Source organism: Drosophila busckii, chromosome 3R (genome assembly GCF_011750605.1).
Source record: "Drosophila busckii strain San Diego stock center, stock number 13000-0081.31 chromosome 3R, ASM1175060v1, whole genome shotgun sequence".
In the NCBI taxonomy this organism is placed as follows: domain Eukaryota; kingdom Metazoa; phylum Arthropoda; class Insecta; order Diptera; family Drosophilidae; genus Drosophila; species Drosophila busckii.
In genome coordinates this window covers 17,952,752-17,971,428 of record NC_046607.1, presented here as the reverse complement: position 1 = coordinate 17,971,428, position 18,677 = coordinate 17,952,752, and the positions used below count along the sequence as shown (strand labels likewise).

General features: G+C 40.0%; 5 protein-coding genes across 5 annotated transcripts; 2 read left to right on the top strand and 3 right to left on the bottom strand.

The window, feature by feature from the left end:
- Positions 1-158: 158 nt before the first annotated feature.
- Positions 159-611, bottom strand: LOC108601388 (salivary glue protein Sgs-3-like). The gene has a single exon (XM_017989288.2). The coding sequence runs from the start codon at positions 609-611 to the stop codon at positions 159-161; it is 453 nt and encodes a 150-aa protein (XP_017844777.1).
- Positions 612-964: 353 nt separating this feature from the next.
- On the bottom strand, positions 965-1,392 carry LOC117134865 (protein new-glue 1-like). Its single transcript, XM_033294159.1, has one exon. It carries the CDS (start codon positions 1,390-1,392, stop codon positions 988-990), a length of 405 nt encoding a protein of 134 aa, XP_033150050.1. The 3' UTR covers positions 965-987.
- Positions 1,393-2,540: 1,148 nt separating this feature from the next.
- Positions 2,541-6,592, bottom strand: LOC108604765 (major royal jelly protein 1). The gene is made up of 4 exons (XM_017994359.2): positions 6,441-6,592; positions 3,644-4,323; positions 3,453-3,585; positions 2,541-3,391 (listed from the first exon to the last, which is right to left on the bottom strand). The coding sequence occupies exons 2-4, from the start codon at positions 4,317-4,319 to the stop codon at positions 2,590-2,592; spliced, it is 1,611 nt and encodes a 536-aa protein (XP_017849848.1). The 5' UTR covers positions 4,320-4,323; positions 6,441-6,592; the 3' UTR covers positions 2,541-2,589.
- Positions 6,593-11,158: 4,566 nt separating this feature from the next.
- LOC108601387 lies at positions 11,159-13,580 on the top strand. The gene is made up of 3 exons (XM_017989287.1): positions 11,159-12,351; positions 12,484-13,012; positions 13,068-13,580. The coding sequence occupies exons 1-3, from the start codon at positions 11,159-11,161 to the stop codon at positions 13,578-13,580; spliced, it is 2,235 nt and encodes a 744-aa protein (XP_017844776.1).
- Positions 13,581-15,638: 2,058 nt separating this feature from the next.
- LOC108603000 (actin-87E) lies at positions 15,639-17,167 on the top strand. Its single transcript, XM_017991395.2, has 2 exons — positions 15,639-15,740; positions 15,948-17,167. Exon 2 carries the CDS (start codon positions 15,973-15,975, stop codon positions 17,101-17,103), a length of 1,131 nt encoding a protein of 376 aa, XP_017846884.1. The 5' UTR covers positions 15,639-15,740; positions 15,948-15,972; the 3' UTR covers positions 17,104-17,167.
- Positions 17,168-18,677: the final 1,510 nt, after the last annotated feature.

Sequence of the window (18,677 nt, the reverse complement as noted above, 5' to 3'; positions counted from 1 at the left end):
TAGAGCAATGTGTGCAAAATTTTCAAAGCCATCATATACATGTATGTATGTTTATGTTTTAAAAGCGTTTGGAAAGGCAGACTCGCGATAAACCCAATGTTTGTTAATTTTGCACAAATTTACATTTATTTAGTTTAAAAAATCATTTTTATATAGATTTAACCTCGAAGCTGTCCTCTGTTAACCAAAACCCGGCGTCTATTGCCACCCTGATTTCCATTCCTGACGGGGACAAGCACAACCCTCCTCCCGGTCTGCCTGGTTCTTAGTCTTCTATTCACTTGCTGCATACGACGCATTCTGATTCTCATATTTCTGATGCGACGCTGCAGTCGAGCGACGGTTGCGGTGCATGAAGTAGTTGTTGTGTCAGTGGCCGTCGTCGCGGTATCGGTATCGGGAGCAACAGTTGTTGTTGTTGTTGTTGTTGTTGTTGTTGTTGTGGTGGTAGTAGTGGTGCAATCAGGCTCATTTTCGTTGGCTGTATCAGTACAATCAGTACAATCGGGGGCGGGGGGAGCACCAACATCTGTGCAGGATACTGCGTCGGATTGCTTAATCAGGCAAACGCCCAAGACCAGGCAGCTCATTAGAATAGTTTGGAATTTCATGTTGTTAGCAGTTGGTGGACTCGAATGATTTGATAGCTTCTAACTTGTCTTTATATAGCAAAACTTATCTCTGCGATTTGACGTAGCAGTAATTGTTTTCACAACTGTAACTATGGGATTCGCAATGTAAACATTTACTTTCGCATTATTCGCTGTTTTTGACTGTCTAAGCAAAGTTTAAGCAGCTGTCTACATATTTTGTCCAAGTTTTTGTCTAATTTTAGTATGCAAACTTTCCATTGCTCGACTTTGACAATAATTTTAAAATAACTTTGGCATGATAATCATTTTATTTGCATTAAGACTTGCACTTTGCATAAAACTTTTATAAAATTATAAAATGCTGCAAACTCTTCTATGGTGGCAGTTGAATGGCCTAACCCATACGACGGCGGCGTCTTCCGTTCTGCTGCTGTCTACGTCTTCTGTTCTGCTGCTGTCTACGACGTCTCTGCATACGGCGCTGCCTGGCGGCTCTGCGACGCTGAAGCAGAATTCTTCTCCGTAGGCGGGCCAAAGCCGCCGATGCTGCTGATGTTGTGGATGCGCTTGCTGCCGCGGTTGTGGTGTCTCCTGCCGCAGAGGTTGTTACTGCTCCTGGAGCAGCCGTTGTAGTTGTTGTAGTGGTGGTGGTGCAGTCGGCATGAGCCACGTTGGCAGTATCTGTGCAGTCCGTACAACCTGTTGGTGTGTCAGGAGCTGTGCAAGGCTCACCAACGGATTGCTTCACCACACAAAGGGCCAGCAGCACACATCCAAATAAAATTGTTGAGGTTCTCATGTTTACTGTTACCAGTAGATTGACACGAATGATTTGTTACAGTTGAACGCTGATTTTTTATACCAAATCTTTCAAGTTCAAATTGAAATGTTGTAACAGCTGCATGAGCGAAGTGAACTCTAAAGAATTGTTCTGTTTGCTATTACAGTTGAAATCTTTAAACTTTTATCAACTGAACTGTTTGTTAACATATAAAGCATTAACCTTAGATGTAAAAAGTTGTTGAAAGAAAATGTTTTAGTTTATCAAATTATGAGCAATTGCATGTGCTTCTTAAGTTATTTGCTTAGAGCTTTAACCAGTTAGTGCGTAAATTCTTGTATAAATATTTCTAGTTGTAACTGTACTATACGCACGTAAGCTGACAAGTTCAAGCGCTTGTTTATTTATTATAAACATAAACATATGTGTTTACACAACTATGTATATTACTAGTTTCGATTATTTTAACAACTGTTCCAAGGGACATTACGTAGACGCATGATTTTAAAATAACAACAAATTTAAAGAATATAATGGCAATTAAGTTCAAAGACTGTCAAGACTACGGCATACACTTTGTCAATAATTTCGACAAAAGCAGAAGCTACATTCCAAATTATTTGAGATTAAGACGAAGGCACAAATCCGTTTCATATTTCCGCACAACTGTCTCATTCATTAAAAAAATTGCAAAGTGCATCAAAAATAACAAACTACGCCAACATTGTAATTCAAGTTGCAACTAATATGTTGTGCAAGCGTTTAATCAATTAGACTGCTGTCTATTAATGCTAATAACCTGGCTGCAAAAATAATTAAAAGTAAAAACTGTTGGCAGCAACAAGTTGCTGGCAGCGAAACCACAAACATGAAGCTGCCACAAGTATCATAAAAATGAAGAAAAAGCCAAACAAATTATAAACTGGTTTGAATATGATTTTCTGGCTCATTAAAGTCAGCTTTAAGTGCAGCGCTGTCAGAATTAATATACAGCTACAGTTTGTTAAATCAATTAATTAACACTTTAGCATAGATAGCATTAGATATTGAAAATTTATGAGTATTGTACAAACACGTTTATATATTTTAAGCAAATTAAAATAGCTGCAATTTCTATATACAAGAAATTAAAAAATAAATAAAAATATACATTCTATTTACAGCAAAAAAAAATTGCAATTTCAAAATTTAGAAAACATTATTTCTTCTACTTCTTTAATGTTGATAATAGTAGCCAGCATGAGTGTGGTGACGTTGGCGATAACTGGCAGGCGCAACAACTGGGGCATGAGCGGCGGCGGCTGTGGGCGCGATCAAAGGATTAGCTGCTAAGCTATCCAAATAGGAAGGCTGATAGATATCGCGCTCGGCCTTGCTGGGTGGAAATCCGGTGTTCAGCGGCGTAAAAGTTTGGCGTATGCCATAGCTACCCAGATCGCTGGAAAGGAACTTGAAAGGCGCCTTGGTGGTCAGCGTAGTGCTCAATGCTGGACTAGTAAAATAGCTCTGCAGCGCATTGCCTGTCGTCTGGGGAAAGTGTGTGGGCGTGCTGTGATAGCTGCTGCCAAAGGATAACAAACTATTGTGCGCAGGTGCTGTAGGCAGCGTGGTCAAGGATGTATAAGGAGTCTTGTAGGTGCTGACGCCAGTTGCTGCAGGCAGCTCCAAGCGCACTATGCGATTGTTGAACTCATTGGTATTGAGATTCTTCAAGAAGAAACGATGGAACTTGGAGGATATGGCATAGATTACACCAGGCTCAGCACGTGTGGTCGTTATATCTGCCACAAACTGCAGCTTCTCGCCATCCTGGGCCAGCACCGATTGCTGATTGTTGGCAGGATTCCAGGCAGCAAGCGCCGTTTCACTCAGCGGACTGAAGATCAAACTATTGTCATAAGGCGACACGGCCAATCCTATGCCCTGGGAGGACTTTTTGCCCACCAGCTTAACATCCAGCATTTGACCATCAGCCAATGGACCAGCACGCAGCACATTCTTGTGCACAGAGAAGACGCTGCCAAGCAAAGAAATAAGATAATTAAAGGTTGCTTAGTATGCATTGAAGCTTGGCTTACCGATCTGTGGCCAGCGGTTGGAAGTAAACGATGCCATTGCGCTCATCAAAGGTCAAGCCAACAACGCCATCCATAAGCACAAAACGATCGTTGTGTATTTCCGACTGTGCAAAGTCCGGATCGGGATACATAGCTATAAAAACCATCAATCAATGTCAGCTTTTTTAATATTACTTTGAGTTTGAACTCACCTGGATGCGATAGACGCCAGGTTACATCCTTGCTGCTGTCAAACACTATAATGCCTGGCTCCACAGTATCCGTTATATAAACGAAAACATCATCACAACTCTTGGCTGTCGTCTCATCAATAACCATGTTGGTGAACAGCGTCTCACCGCGTATCACTTCACGTGGAAAATCAATTCGACGCACCACGCGATCTGTGTTCAGGTCTACCACCAGTATTTTGGGCGGACAGGTTATTTCGTAATCCTCCAATGAACGGGAAACGCCAGCATCCAGCAGCCACAATCGATTGCATGAATCAACGCGCAGGCGATAAACTGATGTTAAAATCAAATCGCTGCAGTTGTAGTTGGTGCGCGCGGTATTGGAGTAGCTCCAGTCGGGATAGGCCTGCAGCTTGGCTGAGTCACCAAACTGTGCCTTTGGCACCCAGCTTACAGTGGAGGGCACACCCGAGAATAGCTTGGGCGTGGCAACAAAGATGCGATCCTGCGTTACAGCAATGCCTGTGATAAGCGTGTTCTTGGGACTATAAAACTTAGGATCATTGGCATGAGCTCCTGATGGAAAGTTCCAGTCCAGCACCTTCCATTGCTTGGCCACCTGTAGCTCAGAGGCTTGGGTCAGCTGACTGACTGCACCTAAGGCCAGGCAAAGCGCAAGAAGTAGGCGTGCCATGGCTCTAGATGAATAAAGATACAAAATTATTAAAAAATATTATAATTGGCTTTAGTTACACAAAATATTATATAATAATAGCATTAAAAATAAATTATAAATGACTACAGTTGATTAGTTTCTATTAATGCTTATTTAAAAGCTAATTAAATTTTGATGACGTTGCGGATTATTCAAGCTTAGCCACAAAAAGTTTTATAGCTAATAATAGTAGCTGAGAGTTCTTTACGATTCAGACATTATAAAGTAATTGAAAAACAATTTCGAATGAAAAACGAGTGCATTGAAGCGTTTGAAAACGCTTAACAGTGCCGCCCAGTTTGTTAATTGGCCCTAGCCATATTGCCAAGCAGTTATGCAGATTATAAATAGTATATATTAAATCTTAGCATTGTATGCAGATTAGATTTGTTGCCAACTGACCAACAGGCTAGTGTGACGACTGTTAGTACGTGTATCTAAAGCCGTACACGTAACAAGCTGAAGCTGTTAATCACGCGCTATGTGGTCTGTTTTTTATAAATTTAAATTGTTGCTGCTGCTATTAATTACCAAGTCAAAAAGTTTTTGTGCACAAGACCAACTGACAGCACGCTTTGCTTTGGCATTAGCTTGCATTTATCAATTGAATAAACTTGCATTTATTTTTCGATTTCGATTTTAATTTGTAGATTTTTTATGGCTCACTGAAGCGCATATGATTTATGACTCTTAAGCAGGCCAACAAGCTAATTTCAAAAACCAACTACAGCTGGTCAAACGTCATTTTAGTTAGGCCTTTCTTTCGGTGTGATTTGGACTTGTTAGGCAGACAGCTTAATTGAATTTTTTGTCACTATTTTACGTTTGATAAATTACATAAGTGCCAAATGTCAAGGCTGTGCAGTTGCTACACATTTACTTTATATAATTTCGTTTAATTCAAAAGCGGAAATTTAAGCAATTTGCGGCAGAGGCAGCAGCTGTGTCAACTTGGCATTAAATTAGGCCTGTTGCGGCCTCGTAAAGATCACAAAGCTGGCGAGACAGCGCCTTTCAAGTCGACACAACAATTATAAGAAATTTGTTGACAGCTTTCAAAAAAAAAATATGAATTATGTAGCAACTTGTTTCATTTGGTTGCTTGACATAATACAAATTTTATAAGCCATCAACAATATAATAAAGACAAATTAAATAAAAGAAATTGTCAAAATTTGCATCTGAAGTGCCGGCAGTTGTTATACATCTTTATGACAAGACTATTATAGTTTATGATTGCTTAATATATATTTGATGTTGGCTCCCTAGCGAGCGTTGCAAATGGCTTAAGTTGCCACAATCAAATTGAGTTCAACTATTTGCTTGCAACGAGCGCAACAACAACAAGAGACAAGAGTTGTAGCCTTATCTGCAACACTTGCTGGTTTTTGCACATATTCTCACGCGTTGCACAATGAATGCTGTGTGGTAAAGGTTTATTTTTCGAGTTTTAATTGCCAGCTAACTAGAGCTGTTGTCAACAGCAATATTTTTAATCCAGCTTGCTTAAAACTTTGCCGCACGGAAGCGCATGAAATTGGTCACTGGGGTCAAACGTGCCGCTTGCAAGCAACGGCTTCCTTATAACTGCAGCGCACACACACGCGCACACACTCACACACATATGCACTGAGTTTTGCACTTCGATTGTGTTCGATTAAAAGCAAAAACATAGCGTTGAAGCAAGCGAGCGTCTAATTAACACAGTTCTTCATATGGGCACGCAAGCAGCTAAAATTGTTGGCCAATATGCAACACATACACGCACACACATTGTGCATATTGCTACCCTTGGCTATTAAGCGTTCAATCGCTTTTGCATTTAGAATGCAGGCGGATATGGTGAGAGTGTGGATTGGTGTGTCTTTGTGGCATTGGTTACACCCCAATGAGTCAAACAATGCGCTGGCGTTTGCTCTTGTTGTTGTTGTTGCACTGCAATTGGCACTTTAACTGTTAAAAATCGCAGCATAGGCGACGTGCCAAACAGCAGACACTGTTGCTGCAGTTCGCGTTCGTTGCCTAAGTCTTTTGTTTTTACTTGCTCGCTCGCTTAGCGCTTTTGACTTTGGCCAATTTGTTAAGCTGGCGCTTGCTTACATTTGAGACACTTTCGTTGTATTTGCAGCTGGTTTCGGTTTCGATTTCAGTTTCGTTTACGAATTTCAAATTTGAATTTCGTTTGAATTTTCTCGGTTTTTGGTTCACGACACGTCTTGGCGTTGCGGTTGCCGCTTTGCGACTGCGACTGCTATCACAAGCTCAGCGCACTTTATAAGAGTTTAAAATACAAAACAAAACATGATATATATGCAAGCTGCATACATACATATGTAGAAGCGTCAAGCTTGAATAAATACCCTGTAGAAAAATTAAACAAATTAGATATTGTATTGAAAAAAATAGTAAAGTATTTAAAACAAGTGTAAGGAATATAAATACATGCAACTGGTTTTGAACTAGTTTTAAAATTAATTCTTAGGCTCAAAATATATAATAAAATAAAAAAATATCTAAAATGTCTATTGTCAAATTTCATTGAGTTGGCAACCAGTTTTTGTTTAGGCCTTGTCTGCTTAGCTTTCAAGTAGTTGGCAGGGTATGTGAGCAAGATAAACGGCGAGAAAATGGCATGTGCCATAAAGCGCATTCGGCTTTAAGCCGCTGCAGTGGCAGTCACTCTTATACGCATGGACAGCGGAGTAATTCATACGCTCCGTTGGCCACCTTTTGAGTTATTGAGACTTTAACTGCTGCTCAAATGCATCTTCCGTATGCTGTTCGTATACGCAAATTGCTGTGGCAAGTCTTTGTCGCATTTGTGGCAAATTGTTTTTATTTTTTGCTGTGTGTGCTGCAAGTAATTGGCTATTTACAAGTTCATTAACGTTTATCGCGCAAATGCTTAGACAAGTGATTTCAAGTGGGTTGAGAACAACTGTAGGCAACTTTTATTTAAATGACATGTGTATGTGCAATTGGCAAATATTTTATGAACACGCTAAACAAGCTTTTTTTGTTTTAAATAAATAAAGCGTGTGTTGCTTTCTTGCTAACACAAAAATGTGACACAAAATGTTAAATATATATAAACAATAAATGGCAAACCTGTTTGTAAAATATTTTTGACAAAAGTAATTAAATTGCAATTACGTGCAGATGGCAATCAAGCAGTGAGTGTATTGGCTCTCAAATTCACTCTTCACATATATGTACATTTATTTACTTAGTATATGGCAGTATGGCGTATAATCAAATGTAATAAATGTAAGCTGTAATTTAAATGCTAATCGTTTTATATGCAACTGGTTTGAGTGCCAAGTTGAGAGGTTCAAAAGCATTGGCTCCTGACTGACTGACTGACTGACTGCTGCACGTTTGTAACCCTTTTGACATGTTAATTTTGTTAAGTTAAGATTATTTTTGGGTGTAGTAGTAGCTGCTCAAAGTAGGCCGCCTCAGCTGCAAGCTGCAATTGCATTTCATAATATCTATATCTAGTCACGGGTCATTTGCATTTAACTGGCCACAACATGTGGCAAGCTGGGTGAAAGCCTACAGTTGGCGCACTTGGCCACTGGGGCAAGCTTTAGACAAGCAACTTGTTTGCGATTGACAGCCCAAAAAAAAAAACAGAAATACACAAAATTGTAATAGCGTAACAAAAAGTAAAAGCCATGAAATGTCAAGTGAGTCTTGAATGCAATTGTTGTTGTTTCTTATTTTTGGAAACCAGAAGTTTAGTCAAATCGCATAGGAGAAAAAAAAATAACAAGCCTCTGCAGGCTACAAACGCTGGCGCCGCCAAAGCGGCAAATATATATAGTTTATTTATATATATATCTAACTCGAGATATATACATATAGCTAAACTGGTTTAACAGAATTAGCCAAGACGCGGTATCGCAGCTTTTTACCTTTTTTTATGTTATTTTTTGGGAGACTTGTGTGCATTGAGCTCATGTGTTTGTTTTAAAAGTGGTTTTACTGTAGGCATCAGCAGGCAGTTTGTTGAATTAGCCAAAGTTCATCTTATAGCAAATCGTATTAATTCTTGAGCGCCATTCACTTTCTGGCCAAAAGAGTTAAATGGCTTATGAGCTAATGAGGTAGTTAATATTGTTCTTAGCCGGAGTACACACACCCTAATTTGCAGTCAAGGCCAGTCTTCGTGCTGGCATCTCAGTTACAGTCGATGATATAAGAGCGCTTAGCTGCGCCTCCAGTCCGTTGAGCATTATCATTGTCGCATGCTTTCTGCACTTGACCATATTGATTACGACACTTGAGTCGACAGCGAGTTGCGAGTGTAGGTGGCATGCTCGCGTTGTTATAAACGTTTTCCTTTCACAACAACAACAACCATAACAACAATCTTCACTAGCAATGCCCTGAAAGTCGCTCATTAGTTGTTTTGTATTTCGAAAGTAACCAATTTGATAGACGAAACCTAAAGCCAAATCTGGGCAGTCCAATAAGCAAGTCCATGCTCCAGCCCATGGCTGTAAATGTATATGTAGCTGCAGCTCTGTGGCTCTGGCGATGTGCGCCGACTCCACACTTGAAGATTAATAGCCGTTAACGCTCACTTATAAGTTGTTGTACCTCCTGTTATTGTCGCTGTTGCCATTAGGTAATCAACTGCAAGTATGTAACAGTTTTATAGCTTTATTTTTAAATTTAATTAAAAAACTATAACTATTCTATTAGCAAGCTACAAAGAATTTAAGTTATGTAGCAAAGAATCTAAGAGTATTAAGATAAACTATTGTTAGCATTTAAATTTAAATGACAACACAACATTTGTTATACATTTACTAAGCAGCTAAATGCAGCTTTAACTTTAAATGTTTATATATTTGTATATTAGCTAGAGTAAATCTTATTCGTTTTAGCATTAGCAATTGGATCTTACTTATTTCTTGTTATTTTTGTTTAGCAATTTTTTCTGTCCTGGCATGCATAGATAGACAACAAAAGCACAAACACACATACACAGACACATAGCTCGCATAGCTTTGTCTTCATTATCGCTTCATCATCATTGCCATTGCTTCATTTTGTTGCATGCCCTCTCTTTCTTTCTGTCTGCTTGAGGCAGCAAACCAAAATGCGATTTTAATGTGAATCAATCAGAGTCTGGCCACCCAATAATAATTGTGGCCGCTGCTGCTTGTTGACAGTTTCATTAACGGCCGACAAGGTCTGTACACGCGTCCAAGCATTTCAGGCATTTCGTTAGCTTTTGTCTTATACGGCCGAAAACTCAATTAACTAATATGCCCATAATGCAGCTTAAGTGTTTGGGTTAAGATTCAGATTAAAGTGCTCCATTTAACCAATTAGAGGTGAGGTGGCTTTTTGAAGGCTCCACCTTCATAGCAGCAACCGTAGTGGGTGTGTTAGCCAGTTTTGAAAAGTTTACAGTTTCAGCTGATTTGCACAATCAGTCAGCGACTAGCTTATTGATAGCAGACATATGCAATTAAAGCTATTAATGTGTGTGTGTGTGTGTGTGTCTTGCAGCTATTTCTTACTCATTGTTAACCACAAGCTTTTGTGCTCCTTCTGGCTAAACATAAATCAAGCCATGGACAGCTGTTTGCACGTGTGTGTGTGTGTGTGTGTGCATTGTCTGTCTCTTATTCTATTCTCTTGGCATGAAGGCCAGCGCGCCACGCCAAAGCTAAAGCTGAGCGCTAGTTCTGACACCGCTGTAGCCCACACAAGGAGCGCTTCGGTTGGACGCGAATGTTAATACACTTCTGTCATTTATTGCTGCAAGAACTAGTTACTGGTAGTTAGGAGTTGAAGTTTTGACTTGCATAATAAATTGATTAGGTGTTGCAGTTAATTTAATACAAATAATTTTGGCGTTTCCAGATAACTTGTATTGTACTTTTTTTTGTTCATAAATTTATTTCTAAGCTTGTTTTGCCGTGTGTTACCAACTTGTTTTAAAATCCAATCTACTCGCCTGGCAGTAAGTGCAAAAAAACAATATTTAACATATTTTGTAGCTCTTGAACGCAAATGCAAAACCGGCTGCACTTTTACTCGACTCAAAACACAATTTTTGTGCTTTACATATAAAAGAGGCTAACAAGCTCTCAATAAATTATATGCGCCAACGTTTTAATTCGAAACAAAACTGTAACAAATTCTTAAAATTGTGCAAATAAAAATCTAGAATAATTGCTAAATTTTGTGCTTATGTTGATTATGCGCGTTTCCTTGCAACCTGCAACATGCAACGCTGCATCCAAAATCTTGCCCAGTCAGTCAAGTAATCGCACATTTGATGGTCAGCTTGTCATATAACTGACAAGCACGCAAAGTGTTTTTCCACATGAAATGCGTTTACTTGCAATTGCAATTGCGTTTGCTCAAGCTGTGCGTAAATGTTTGCAGCCAGTTTAGCTCACGCAATAACCTTTTTTTTGCATATTTTTTCATTATTTGTGCTTTTATTGCTACACACAGTGTGATACGCATTGCTTTGGCGCACTAGGCGTATGACTATTACGTTTTGGGTGTAGCTAACAAGTCATAAATGCAAGGCGCATAAATTACATTCAGCTAGTTATTTCTGTTAACAGAGAACCCGTAGATGACAGTGAGTAAAGATTGATAAAGACTGTCCAATCATAACCACCACCAAACTATATAGAGTGGGCAATAATAATTATATTTGCTTAGATTGAAAATTAGCATACGTAATTGCTTAATAATAGCAGTGCCCTCAAGGCTCCCCCGAGAGCTTAAGAGTGCTTTATGTTCGTTATATTTTAGGCGTGTTGCCTTCAGTTTACATTCACATGTCAACACAACACTTACAATACGTTAGCTGGCGCGTGGGCGTGGCACTTTTGCTGCTGCCCATTGCTGTCAGCGGCTTTGGCATGAATCTAATGAAGTTGCCCGTTGAAGACAAGTCCCAAGCAGCCTGTGTCTTGGCCTTGCTGCAAAAGTATTTCCACTCGGCTCAAAACTTGTCCGGCGCTGTGCTCTGCTTGAGTGTTACGCCGCAGGCTTTGGATGTGCAGCAGGCGCTGCTGCGAGAGCTGAATGGGCAGCCAGCGCAACCTTGGAGCCTGTTAATCACAACTCCAAGTGCTAAGCATGCGGATGCTTGGCGCATGGCGGAGAAACCGCAATGTTATTTTTTAGTAGTGGACAATCTGGAGAATGAAGACTTTGAGGAGATATTTGCACAGTGGCGCAACATGTTAAACTGGAATCCATTGGCACAGTTTGTGGTCTATTTGTCAGCTGTGGAGGAGACCGATGAGGAGATGACAGACTTGATGGTGGAGATACTTTTGACGTTTATGAACAACAAGCTGCTGAACATTAATATTATAGGCCAAAGTGAGGAGAATGGCGCTTACTTTGTCAAGTCTGTGTTTCCCTATCACGTGGACAACAACTGTGGCAAGCGTGTCATCAATGTGGACACCTTAGATGCGTGCTACTATGAAACTGCAGTGGAAGCGTACGAAGAGCAGGAGGAGGAGCAATACGATGAGGAACTTGACGTGGGTAACGCAATCGGAGCGTTTAATAGCGACGAACTGATGGCCAATAGCTCCGCACCAACAACCACCATAGAGGAATATGTGCGCGCCAAGTTCAAAGATAAAATTCCCAGCGATTTGAGTGGCTGTCCCATACGCGCTGCCTTTCGTGGTCCCTGGGAGCCATATATATTCCCCAGCAGCGAGCAGCCAACTACAGACACAGCGTATTACGAGCAAGCAGAAGATGCAGGCGAAGCAAGCAATTCAAGTGAAACCAATATGGAGTATGACTATGCAGCTAGCTATGATAACAGCGCCGATAATGCGGATACAAAAGATGGAACGGACAGCGATCAAACGTTGAGCAAACAGCAGCTAACTGGCATAGATTTCCAATTGCTCCAAACAATTGCCGAGCGTCTGCATGTTAGCATCAATTTCAAGTCCCAGAGCAGCAATGTCTTTCATCTGTTCCAGCAGCTAATGGAGAAGTGAGTTGTCATGAAATTAGAGTGAAGTATGGGGAAGCTTACGAAGTCTAAGGTCCAAACTATAATTAGATCTTGAAGCTTTGATTGCCTAATTTCCTTTAGTTATAATTTCAAAACTCATGCTACTTACAGTGAAATAGACATCATAGTTGGCGGCATTGATGAGGATCCGAGCATAAGTCAGTTCGTCTCCAGCTCCATACCGTATCATCAGGATGATTTGACGTGGTGTGTGGCCAAGGCCAAATATAAAAACAATTTCTTCAACTTTCTGGCCAGCTTTCATGTTAACTCCTGGCTGCTGTTGCTGCTGTTCATACTCAGCTGCTCGTTGGCCGTGTTGGCAGCTCAACATGTCTCTGGCGTGCACTTAAAGAATCTACAAAATTATCTAGCCATTTGCCTACGCATGCTGGGCATACTCTTAACTCAATCTTTAAATATTAGCACGAGTAGTTTGCCCAGAACCATGCGCTTGCTCTTTGGCCTGGCATTCTTTACGGCTTTTATCTTTAGCAATACCTATCAGAGCTTTTTGATAAGCACGCTGACAACGCCCACAAGGCAAGCGCAGATCAGTCATCTGCAGCAGATCTACAGCAATCGGATGACCATTATGGTCAACTCTGCCAATGTGCGGCATTTGAATAAACAAGGCGAGGTGTGTATGCAAAATGAAGCTACAAGCGTTGCACTAAACTAAAGTTTGCTTGCAGATCTTCAAGTATATACGCGAAAAGTTTCAAATGTGCTACAACTTTGTGCACTGCCTGAACGATGCGGCGGACAATGAAGCTTTGGCTGTGGCCGTATCACGTCAACATGCCTTCTATAATGCACGCGTGCCTAGGAATAGATTATATTGCTTTGATCGTCGCGAATCCTTGTATGTCTATCAGGTTATAATGCTGCTGCCCAAGCAGTATCATCTGCTGCCCTCCATCAATAGCATTATACAGCATGTCATCGAGTCGGGGCATTTGCAGAAATGGGCACGCGATCTGGACTTGGTGCGCATGATACACGAACGCGTTGAGCGCACGGCACAGGAGGCTGCCTTTAGGGCTTTGACGCTCGCTGAGTTCCAGGGCGCTTTTGCCTTTGCCAGCGGCTTGTTGCTGTTGGCCAGCAGTGTTTGTGGCTTGGAGCGTTTGGTCTATTGGCTGGTGATAAGCAAACGCACGCGTCTGCGGCTGCTGCGCTGCCTGCATCGGCGCTTGGCGCGTTGACGCAAACAAATATATATTTAATGTTTTTTGGTGCAGTTTTTCGTATTCATATTTTTCTTGGCACATTATGCAATTTAAAAATACAAAATTGCAATATGCCGTGGAATGCAGCGCAGCGTTGCCGTTGCGGCTGCTTGTCAAACTCAAAATCCAAGCAGTTGTCGTCGCTGCACAGTCAAACAAATTGAAAAGAAAATATTCATGCAACATAACTTATTTAATGCCTAAATGCTAAAAACAATTTAGTGCATTTTTTCATATTTTTACATATTTTGTAGCACTTTTGCACCACTGTGCCTTGTCATTGCCAGCGCTGTTGCCAGCGCATCCTTAAAAGGTGCTGGCCTACTGCGCCTCATACTTATATACATATGTGTATATGCTAAAGATTTTCATAATTTTTATTTTAAAACAATATTTGTATATACGACAAAAACATTTATCTATTTTTAGTTCTACACATTTGTTACGGTATCATCAAATTGGCATATTTATCTTGTTGTTATTTTTGTTGGCCCCAAACACTGTTCAATCAGCATCAGCTGTTTCTATATAGCTAAGCTAATCATTTCACTTGACTGAATGAGTTTATTGTTGTTGGGCGGTGAGGCATTCATTGAATATATTTTTGCTATTTGTTTGTTTGCTTTAAAGCAAATATTCATTAATTTATTTGGTCTTAATTTGATTAGCCTGCACTTGAAACCTTAAACGTAGACAAAACAGACCTTGCAGGAAATTAAATAGCATTGCAAATAAAGAAATTAATTTAATTTAAATGCAATGCGAATTAAATAAATACAATAATATTAATGCTAATATAAACAATTATACAATAGTAACATGCTAATAAAGGTTCTTGAAATTTTAATACAAAAACGCAAAAATTCGCAAATAAAAATAATTGTATTTAAAAAAACAATTTATTCGAGGGTTACATATTTAATATAAATTATGTTAATTAGAGCGCATTAGCAAGTCGCTAAGGTCTAGTTAGGCCTTAGCACCTGAGATATTTGCGCAAACATATACTTAGTTGAATATGCACTACTACTTAAGAAAATCTCTATAGAATTATCCGAAAATAGAATTCCATACGAAATTGCGTGTCAGCGCCAAAGAATCTTATGCGAAAAAAAAACGAAAAGAAAAACGTGAGAACGCTAGAGACATGTTGTGTTTATTATTGCCTTGCTCTTCCCACAAGCAACAATTATGAAAAAAATATAAATATTAATATATATGTAAACAATAAAATGTAGACATTATAAGCTGTTAATAACTTTTAAATTTAATAACCAATGTTGAGAGCTATTTAGCTAAAGCATATAATTGATTTGACAGTTTGCAAGTGCAATGCGCGCTCTATAAACCAAAACCAAAACCAAAAATTGTATTACGACTTGTGTTTATGGTGCCGAGGCCTCCACCTCCATACACCCACATTAGGGATCTACACCCACACCCCACAAATTATTGCACTCGATATATTTAATTTTTTGTTTTGTTTTCAAATTCTTTATTTCTAATTACGAGTGCGCGCTCTTTGGGGCAACAGAGAGAGAGAGTGAGAGAGAGAGAACGCCACACATACGAGAGATTTCCAAGCAAACCCATGTATGGCTGGGACCAATGTGCAAATGTTGATTAAAAATTAGACATCAACAACAAGCATCAAACACGCATACAAACGCAAAATGCTCAGCAGCGCAACCGCCTACGTTCTATAGCCAGCATGTAGGATCTTAGAATTATATATCTGTAATAACTCTATGTGTGTGAGCAGAAGCAAAATGATTTTTTTGTTTACGCTATGCTCAGCGCCACTGGCTGAGGCTGTTGCTGTGGCTGTTGCTGTCTCTCGGAAATTATGAAAAGGAAAAAAAATTATATTTAAACGAAAAATATATAGTATGTAGATATTTTTTGGTTTGTTTTTGAAAATTTCCCCTTTTGAGATGCATGTGCTGCTGCATGTGTGTCTGAGAATTAATGCTGCTATTTTTATGCGTGTGTATGGGTAAGTATCTGCGCGACTGAGGATGCCAGCAAATGGTATAAATATTGGCTCTTGACAGTCCAGCAAGACACTCGCAGTTCTACAGCGAAAGTGTTGCTATACAAAGAGCCTTAGTTCTTCTTAATTTCGTACAAATAACGGTTGGTGTACAATTTTCAATATATTCAAACAAAACAACAAAAAAATAAGCAAAAAACGTCAATCAGTTAAAAACACAACACAACTTTCTATCGTATTAAGCTAAACACAAACACAAACAGACACACAGCTAGACATTATCCAAAAACATTCTCTCAAAATTTTGTAATCCTTTCGTTAACAAAGTTGCTTCACTTGTGTCCTTGCAGTCAAACAAACAAATAAAACAGCAAGATGTGTGACGATGAGGTTGCTGCATTGGTCGTGGACAACGGTTCCGGTATGTGCAAGGCTGGCTTCGCCGGCGACGATGCGCCACGCGCTGTCTTCCCCTCGATTGTGGGTCGTCCACGCCATCAGGGTGTGATGGTGGGCATGGGCCAGAAGGACTCCTATGTGGGCGATGAGGCACAGTCCAAGCGTGGTATTCTCACTCTGAAATATCCCATTGAGCACGGCATCATTACCAACTGGGATGATATGGAGAAAATTTGGCATCACACTTTCTACAATGAGCTGCGTGTCGCACCCGAGGAGCACCCCGTGCTGCTCACTGAGGCGCCTCTGAACCCCAAGGCCAATCGTGAGAAGATGACTCAAATCATGTTTGAGACCTTCAACTGCCCAGCCATGTATGTCGCCATCCAGGCTGTGCTCTCCCTGTACGCCTCCGGTCGTACCACAGGTATTGTGCTGGACTCCGGTGATGGTGTCTCCCACACTGTGCCCATCTACGAAGGTTATGCCCTGCCCCATGCCATTCTGCGTCTGGATTTGGCTGGTCGCGACTTGACCGACTATCTGATGAAGATTCTGACTGAACGTGGCTACTCTTTCACCACCACCGCTGAGCGTGAAATTGTGCGCGACATCAAGGAGAAGCTGTGCTATGTGGCTTTGGACTTTGAGCAGGAAATGGCCACCGCCGCTGCTTCCACATCGCTGGAGAAGTCATATGAGTTGCCTGATGGACAGGTCATCACCATTGGCAATGAGCGTTTCCGCTGCCCCGAATCTCTGTTCCAGCCCTCGTTCTTGGGTATGGAATCGTGCGGTATTCATGAGACTGTCTACAACTCGATCATGAAGTGCGACGTGGATATCCGTAAGGATCTGTATGCCAACATTGTCATGTCTGGCGGCACCACCATGTACCCCGGTATTGCTGATCGTATGCAAAAGGAAATCACTGCTCTGGCTCCATCGACCATCAAGATCAAGATCATTGCGCCACCAGAGCGTAAATACTCCGTCTGGATCGGTGGTTCCATTCTGGCCTCTCTGTCCACCTTCCAGCAGATGTGGATCTCCAAGCAGGAGTACGACGAGTCCGGCCCTGGCATTGTGCACCGCAAGTGCTTCTAAGCGCTCACACACACACAAGCAACACAAGCACACCTACCACACACACACAACAAAACAACACAAACAAACAAAATGGCGTCGCTTCGGGGGCGTCTAGAGCTTAATAATGATTAATCTTAAGTTATAAAAACAAAAACCTCTTGCTGCCCTGCCAACCGATCCAAGAAATCAAAAACAAAACTATATTAATCAGACAGCAAACGGCGTGTATTATATTTATATTAATAATTTATTGGATGAGTCGCAACTGACGAAAGGAGAGAAAAATTGAGATGAACACAAAAAATGTCGAAATTTTACAGTCTTACAATTAATTAACAAAAACAATTTTAAATAAAATGAAACTATTTTGAAAATTTACTTTGCGCTTCCAAACTTATTTTTAGCACACACACACAGGAAATACTTAATACCTATCATTTTTTTTTTCGCAAACACCTCCCATGCGCTTATAAGGTGTGCCATATGCAGCTGCAGCAACATTTGCCAGATATCCAAGCTATATCTATATACGCATGCATTTATGTTCCAAAACAAAATTGTACGCTATGTACCCCCTCATCGTCAATAGCTAAAAATAACACCAAAGCAAATGCGCAAAGCAAACAACAACAACAACAACAGCAGCAGCAAAGCAACAATAATAAATGTGTGGTGCTCTCGAGACGCTGCATAATCCATGGCCCACACATCAGACTTTTGGAAACAACATTAACACTGGCTGCTTGCCTTCCTGCCTGCCTTGCCGGGTGTCTTTTATTTTTGTGTTTTTTTAATTGCAGTGCCGCGACTCTGACTCCCTCGACCCTTGTTGACTGCAAAAATATCTTGGAATTTCAAGTACACACACCACACACACACGCATGTACTTGAGCATTGAACCTAACTCCAGGTCATATGACAGCTGTTTCTTTCCAGGAATGACTAGGCAGTCGGCTAGCCTAGTCTAATTGATATTACAGTAAACAGTCGATAATTACAATTTAAACATTTCCTAAAAAAAACTTTCTTTGAAACTTTTGACTCTTTAAAAATAAAAGGTAGAATCCTTAAAGATATGTATATGTATATTCTTGATTGCATTAACGAGTTGTTTGTGTTGCCTACAGAGTCTCCCTCTTTCGTACTTTCCAAAATATCTACCCCTAATTATAGGAACTACACTCAACAACAATTATTAACGTACATGCACATTTATTGTATATATGTATATATATTTTTTTTAAATACATTTTAATTATAGAAATGCATTTGTATTTCAATTTGTATACAAAATATTTGAAATGCTTCAGTTTGCACTTTATAATTGCTATATGTATGTGTATGTAAATGTATATGTGTGTGTGTGTGTGTTTGTTTATGAGTAGTTTATCAGTGTAGCTGTCATAATTTTCTTGTAGCAATTGTTTAAATAATATTCGTTGTTCAATTGTCTGTTCATTCAAATACTGTAATTTTTGTTTAAAAAAATATATCTATAAATTTTTGATTCACATTATTATGTCTTTTTTTCTTTTAACTTTTCTTAGCTATAATATAGAGCATTGTATATTAAGCAGAAATACATCACTTTA